We start from the raw sequence: 7,189 nt of genomic DNA, 5'->3' as shown, positions 1-7,189 counted from the left end.
CCGCCGCCGGTTCAGCGGCTGCCCCAGCCAACCCCGGCCCCGCGGCGGGGGCGGCGGGTGCGAGCGCGAGCGCGCTGCGGGCGCTGAGGGCCAGCCAGCAGCGGGCGTAGTCATACTGCATTCGCAGGGGGCCGCCGCAGGGCAGGGCGTCCAGCTGCGGCGCCATCCTGTGAGAGGGCCAGCAGGGTGTTTGAGGCGTGGGTGACGACAGGGCACAGACACCAATACGTGTGCTGAAACCAGGAGTAGACGAGCCTATCATCCCTTGCTTGGCACACGCGCACACACAGACACACACACACACACACACACACACACACGCACGCACGCACGCACAAACACACACACACGCACACACACACACACACTGCGGAGCAGTTGCGCATCGGCGATTGCTGCATTTCCCCCGCCGCCAAAGCAATGGCTGCAGGACGGGCCACATAAACTGCAGGCAGGCTGTTTGGCACCAGAGGGACCGGTCAACACGCCAAGCTGTCCGTCGATACCCCACAACAGACATGCACACACAACACACACACTCACATGGAGTACACACAAACACCCTGACGAACACATGACAACACACACACACACACACACACACACACACACGCGTACACACACACGTACACACACATGTACACACACACGTACACACACACACACGCCACGCGCACACGCCCAGGCCACGCCACCTGTCCAGCAGGGCTTCCGCCTCGTCTGTCCTGTCCTGCAGTAGCAGGTACACGGCCAGCTGGGGGAGCCGAGGGGAGGGAGGGAGGGAGGGAGGAGGGGGCGCGGGGCTGGGACAAGAGAGTGCGGTGCAGGAGGGAAGTAGGTTACGCAACAATTCACATCGGGGGTGTAGAATGGGAGGAGTGGCAGTGTTGAGAAGTGGGAGAGGGCTGAGCGTGCTTTGGAGGCTGTAGGGCCGGTATGAAAGGAGGGGGGGGGTGGGTCATAAGGAAGCCCAGAGTGGTGACCTTTGCGGCAGGAGTGTCAAGCGGAGTGGTGCGCACCACATGCGGGGCCTCAGGCGTGGGAGGGGGCGGCGGCAAACCCTCCCGTGCAACACCGCTCGCCACGCCGGCTACGCTGCGCTGGGCCGGCGGGCGCGCACAAGAGCTGCATGTGCGGGGCCTTCTCGGCCGCATCACACCTGCAGCCCGGCGTGGGGCGTGAGGCTGGGGCCCAAAAACAGCTGCTGCGCCAGGAACGCCGCGTACTGCTCCCTGATCTGGGGGTTTTCGTCCATGACGGCGGGGGGGGGGCGGGGCCGCCGCCGGCGCCTTGGGGTGGGTGGATGGGTGTGGGTGTGGGGGTGTGAGCGGGAGGGCAGGGGATGTCAGAGAGGGCCGTTGCAGGGGCGGAAAACGGGTCCGGGTGCAGGGAGGAAATACGGGGCCCGGGAGATGCACAGGCAGGGGTCCTGCTGATGGGGACAATGGCAGCGCTCGGTGCAGCAGTGCACGACATCAACACGGCAAGGCAACAAGCAGCAAACAGCAAGCGCCGTACCTGCGACGAATGCCACACCCCAGCGCAGTGCGAGTCCTCACCCCATCCTGTCGACCCAAGACCAGCCAGCCTTTTGGCTCTGCAAACCTCACGCATGAGGACAAACCGTTGCAAACCACGCAGGCTCACCGTCCTCATCCGGGATTGGCCTGCAGTACGAGTTCACCCACGGGTAGTACTCCAGGTGCCGCACGTAACCCGCGTCACCCGCCACGTCGCCGACCGTCACCAGGGGCGCCACCAGGGGCACCCCCAGGTCGCGCACCAGGTCTGTCCCAGGCAGAAGCTGCCGCAGCGCCGCCTTGTGCCCGTGCTTCACCGCCCACTTCCAAATATCCTCGTCATACACGCCCCTCGATGACAGCGCGGCCACCGCGGCCGAGAAGAACCCGGCGTCACCGCAGTGACGGGTGACGAGTGACAGGGGGTCAGCCACCGACAGGTCGCCGGTCTCGAGGTAACGCAGGACCTCAGATGGAGGGGCGCGGCGAACGAATGCCTCCCAATCAAAAGGCGCCGCGCCGCGCGCCGCAACGCCGCCGTCGGCGGGGGCTGCTGCTTCGCCGGGCCCCTGGACGGTAAGCGGCCGCGGCGGCGCGGCCGGCAGCCACGCGGCGCGGCCGCCGCGGGTGACCGAGGGCGTGGGCTGGGCGAAGGTGCCGGGGCGGGGGAAGTAGAAGTGCATGGTGCTGACGTGGCAGCTGTAGGGGCCGAGGGTGATCTGATGAGCGAGGGTGGGGGGCTTGCCCTCAAGGGGCAGAGCGCCCTCTGGGATCTGCATTGTTTGGGGGTGGTTGACGGCGGTTGGCAAGGGAGGATTGCAGCAGAATTGTGTGGTTGATATGCCTGCTTGCTTGTATGATGGCGGACGGGTGCGCAGTCGAGCGGGTGCGAAGCGGGCGCCACTCCGGGGTTTTTCCTGGCGTGTGCTGCACGGATTGGGAGTTGAGAGCGGGTGTGGGCTCGCCTGCAGCAGCAGCTCGAGGCGGCGTGTGGCGCCCGTGGTTGATGTGACGACTATGTCGCGCGCGTAGGGGCGGCCCGCGACCAAGGGGCCCTCCACGCTCGCCTCCACCTGCGGCGCGGCGCGGCGCAGTGAGGTGCGGTGCGGTGTTTGGAGGGGGGCAAACATGAAACGATCATGGCGGGTGGGCGGTTGATCAGAACTGATGGACGGACGGTCTGGCACTAATTCACAAATGAAGGCAGGGAACAGAGCAGCAGCCAGGTGCTAGGCCACAAACTTTTGAAATGGCATGTGATCAGAAACAAAAACAAAACTAGCAAGCAAGGGACCAGCTGCCCACACGTGCGCGCGCGTTCACCCAATCTACGAAAACGCCAACCCTCTGGCTCCCTTTTCCGCGGCAAGCACGCACACACACATTGTGCAGCCGGCACGCCACACCCACCTCCTCCCCAGATTCTGGGTCCACTAGTGTCGGCCGCGCCGCCTCATACAGGCGCTCCGCCACCACCACGCCCACCACAACACCCCCGGCCCCGCCGTCCGTGTCTCCGCCGGCGACGCGCGCGGTCTGGCGCGCGTACACGAGGCACGGCACGTGCGCCGTAATCGCCGCGCCGCCGCCGCCGCCGCCGCCCGGCGCGGGCCCCCGGCTGAAGCCCCTGCCACCCCCTGGCGTCCTGCCGTCACCAGCCACGCCGCCATCTGTATCATCTGCAACCGGCTCCCCATCCATGCGCAGCCCCAGCACCGCCAGGGCGGCCAGGGCGGACGAGATGCTCTTGGGGGCGTCTGTGAGATCCTCTGGCAGGAAGGCGGGCGGAAGCTGCCTGGCCGGGGTCGCGCCGGCGGCGGCTGGCGGCTGCGGGGCGGCGGAAGCTGCCTCGGAAGCTGCTGCCAGGTGGTCTGCCCAGGCGGCCCAGAAGAAGGACTCTGTTCGGGAGGCCAGGGTGGGGTTTGCGAGGGTGGAGTTTGTGGAACTTTGGGGTGACAGGTGGCAATGGCCCAAGGTTGGGCGAAGAGAGGAGGGGACAGGCAGAGGCTGAGGATTTGGGTGCACGGGGCAGCCGGGAGCAGATGAACCGCAATTTGCATGTTGGTTTCAGAAGGGTTGGCACCCAGTAGCCATCAAAACAGCCGGCTGGGGAGGCTGCAAAGGGGGATGCTCACGCAAAAACTGAACCTCGGCGCCCCAAGCGTTTGCGAGAAGGCTTGAGCTGGGCCCCTCTCAGCCTCTCAAGGCAAAAGCCAGCGATCTCCCACCAACCCCTTGCATCCCCTTCGCCTCCCTGACCCACCCTCTATCGTCTCCGGCGGCGCCTGGCGTCCGTCCTGCTTCCACCACGCCGCCTCAGCCCACTCCTTCGTCTCTTTGGGCGCCACCCGCGCGCGCTTCGCCGCGCGCGCGGACTGCAGGACGCGGCCCTGCATGTCCCTCTGGGAGCGTGGGCGTGGTGAGGGCCACATTTGGGGCAAGAGGCCTCAGGGACCAATGTGGTGACATCACATGTATTTGGATTTGATGGGAATGGGCGGTCACGCAGCAGAGGCACTTTCACAGAGACGTTGAGGGAAGCTGATACAGGGGGTTGCCAGCAGGCCAAAGGGAGGGGGACCCAGTAGGCATGGAAGAGGTGTGTATGATGTGGAGCGCAGCCCGTTCGACCCTCCCACCTGCATCATGGTGGCCGGCGCCGCCGCCGCCATCATGACCGGCGCCGCCGCCGGCGGCGGCGGAAGCGGCGCCGCCATTGCGCTCATGGCTGCTGCCTCATGTTGGACCATCACGAAATCCAAGTCCTCTTCCGCCGCCCCCCCGCCGCACCACCTGCCGCCGGGCGCGGGCCCCTCCCCGCCCTCCGTGCCCGCGCCGTCGCTATCCTCGTCGGCGGCCGCCTCGTCAGCATCGCCGTCTCCGCTCCCGGCGTTGTCGCAGGCGAGGGCCGCCTCGAACAGGGGGCGCCGCTCGGGCTGCAGCCTGCGGGGTCGTTTGGGGTGGGAGGGGGGGCGTGCATGGTGTTGCAATCTCGACGTTGCAATCTATTACAGGATCCAATAACGCGTGACTCAAAGTGTTTGTGCTCGACAGTTTCATTGACAAGAGTTGGGAGCAAATTGGAAGAACACGTGGCGCGATGCCCACAGCGCTACTCACCACGACCGCTGCAGGCGCTCCTGCGGTGTCTCCAGGCGGTGGCGCATGTCCCGCGCCAGAACCCTCAGCGCCGCGGGCCCGCGCGCCGCCGCCACCAGCACCTGCAGAGCAGCCAGGCGGGCTCCCTCAGGCATGTATGTCAACCACCTCGGCTGCATCGTGACACGCCACGCCCGTATGTGCATTTGCAGGCGCCTGCTCGAACAACCGCGCGGCGCGGAGGCCGCCCCGCAACGGTGCCAGCTGCAGAAAGGCACAGCTCACGCCCAATGGATTGCTTCCAAACCACCCATCAAAGAAGATGCATTTGAAAGCAAGGACAGGGCGCGCATCCCTCAATCATAACGCCCCGCCCACCTTCTCCAGAGCGTTCAGCCCGCAGTACCTCGCAGGCGCCGACCACCGCTCCACAAACGCTGCCGCAGCCGCCAGGTAGGCTGCAGGCCCCTCTGCCCCCGGCCCTGCGGCCGCCGCGGCACTGTAATCCGCCCCAGCCGCCGCCGCTGCCGCTGCCGCTGCTGTTGCTGTTGCAGCCACTGCGGCCGGCGCAAGGAACAAGTTTGGGAGGCGGCTGTGGCCGCCCTGGAGCAGTAGCCACTCGGCGATGCACGAGTGGGAGCAGGGCAGGCGGGCGCGGAGCATGGGCAGGGCGGCCTGCGGGAGGGGATGTCGGCAGCGAGAGGTCGGCCATCAGCACGGGCAATAACATTTCATCTATTGACAAAAGCATCGCACTTACAGCAAGCACGCAAATCCATGGTTTTAGCCCTGCCATAGCACAGTTGCCATCAGCATGATCCGTTGGCGAATGCCACCCGCCTGCATGAAGAAATCCGGATCCCTCAGCGCCAGGAAGAACAGCAGCTCGTGGCAGCACTCCGCCGACAGCTTCTCCCGCCGCGCCGCGGGCGCCAGGCTGTGCCAGCCCGCCAGCCACCCCCACTCGCGCCACAGGGCGGGGCCGTGGGGCACCTGGGGAGGGCCCACAAGGGCCGCGCCGGATGAGGGGGGCCAAGTCATGACAGGAGGGCAAAGGCCTCAAGAGGCAGAACAGCGACCGACCGCGGCGGGGTACCGCCAGTCACGCAGGCGCGCGCTTTTGATCGTGTGCGGCACACCGGAGCACTCGCCCGCTGCACACGCACCCATGCCTCACGTCCTCACACGCCTGTGCACACAGGTAAAAATTGCATTGTGATACGCTTGTGCGATACGATGTCCATGCATTGCATATTCATGACACACACTTGAGAGCAGTGTTTGATGTATGTGTGCGTCGGCGCGAGCACCTGCCCTGGTGGGATCACGCAGCCCGCGCACCTCGCAGGGCGCGCCGCCCTCCTGGCCCATCAGCGCCCCAAACAGCAGCACCGCCTTATCCAGGGTGGCGTAAACGTTGACTAACGACGACGAGGGGTCGGCGATCGCGAGCGACTCGCCGGGCTGTAGGGCGGTAACCGACAGCGCCTGCAGGCACGTGTGTGAGCGCAGGGGTGCGGGGGTGCGACATCCCGTACGTGATGGACTGGGGCTGCAGCAACGAATTCAAGGGCACAGAATCCTACGGATAGAATCCAGGGCTCAACGGGGAAGCGGAGATGACCTGTCGCAACCATACCCAGGAAATCAAAGAAGATGCAGGAAGATAAGCGGTGGTGGTGCAGTCCAGGGTTTGGCGGGCGCGAGAAAGCCTGCGTCATGACCGGGCCCGCCTACCTGCGCGCAGACGGCCCCTGGCTCTGGCGCCGGCCGGCCCAACCCGACGTCTCGCGCCACCGCCTGCCAGCCCTCCTCCTCCTCCTCCTCCTGTTGCCCGTCGCCGCCCTCGGCGGTTTCCACAGCCACGCGCAAAACGGACGTGTGCGCGGGCACGGAAGGGCACCACGCCGCCACCGTCGCAGCCGCGAACCCGTGGCGCGCCAGCAAGCTGCCCGCGCCGCCGCCGCCGCCGCCGCCGCGGCCGACACCGAGCGCGCTCGCCAGCAACAACTCGAGTTGGTTGGGCCCGACCACCGCCCTGCCGTCAATCTCCCCGCCGCTGATGTCATCATCGTCGTCGATGACGTCACCGCCCTCGTCCGGCACCACCGCGCCAGGTAGCACCACCATCACCGCGCCGCGGCAAAAGCCGAGGCCGGGGGTGTCCGTGGCATCGCCGGCCCTCCAGCTTGGCGGCGGCGGGGCCATGCGGCCGCCAAACCCACCGTCTGAGCCGGCAAAGACGGTGGCGGCGTACGGCTTGGCTTGCTTTTTATACTTTTGCAACATTGTTGGCGCGTGCTGCTGTTGCTGCTGGAGTTGCTGATGTGGCGCGCACGCAAAGGCCATTGCGGCCTGGGGCTCGGGGGGCCGCTGGAAGCGCCCGCCGTCGCCGCCGCGCAGGACGCGGCGCTTGGAGGGCGCCGCGGCGCGGGCGGCCTGCGGGCGGACGGGTGGTTGCGATGCAGACACGGGGGGCGGAATGCCCTTGGTGGGCGGGGACGCGCGACAGACTCCACCAAAGCGATTTTGAAGACCAGAGCTGTCGATTGCATCGGGCGTGATCGGCG

The 7,189-nt window shown here is 66.8% G+C and overlaps 2 protein-coding genes across 2 annotated transcripts in view; both read right to left on the bottom strand.

The window, feature by feature from the left end:
- Nucleotides 1–4,798, bottom strand: part of MNEG_5974 (hypothetical protein) — a gene marked incomplete at both ends in the record, with an annotated part of 6,900 nt that extends 2,102 nt beyond the window's left edge. The window contains 8 exons of the mRNA XM_014045551.1: nt 1,160–1,237; nt 1,519–1,565; nt 1,648–2,293; nt 2,534–2,593; nt 2,931–3,418; nt 3,784–3,922; nt 4,160–4,463; nt 4,641–4,798. Of these exons, the coding sequence (XP_013901005.1) occupies nt 1,160–1,237; nt 1,519–1,565; nt 1,648–2,293; nt 2,534–2,593; nt 2,931–3,418; nt 3,784–3,922; nt 4,160–4,463; nt 4,641–4,798 (1,920 nt within the window). The remainder of the gene's footprint in view (nt 1–1,159; nt 1,238–1,518; nt 1,566–1,647; nt 2,294–2,533; nt 2,594–2,930; nt 3,419–3,783; nt 3,923–4,159; nt 4,464–4,640) is intronic.
- A 604-nt stretch (nt 4,799–5,402) lies between these two features.
- MNEG_5973 (hypothetical protein) lies at nt 5,403–6,908 on the bottom strand (the record flags this gene model as incomplete). Its single annotated transcript, XM_014045550.1, has 3 exons — nt 5,403–5,612; nt 5,961–6,107; nt 6,357–6,908. 3 exons carry the CDS (start codon nt 6,906–6,908, stop codon nt 5,403–5,405), a joined length of 909 nt encoding a protein of 302 aa, XP_013901004.1.
- Between the last annotated feature and the right edge of the window lie 281 nt (nt 6,909–7,189).

The sequence above is a fragment of the Monoraphidium neglectum genome (genome assembly GCF_000611645.1).
Source record: "Monoraphidium neglectum strain SAG 48.87 unplaced genomic scaffold scaffold00931, whole genome shotgun sequence".
NCBI classification, from domain to species: Eukaryota; Viridiplantae; Chlorophyta; class Chlorophyceae; order Sphaeropleales; family Selenastraceae; genus Monoraphidium; species Monoraphidium neglectum.
The sequence above is the reverse complement of the archived record's forward strand: the minus strand, read 5'-3'. Positions and strand labels throughout refer to the sequence as shown.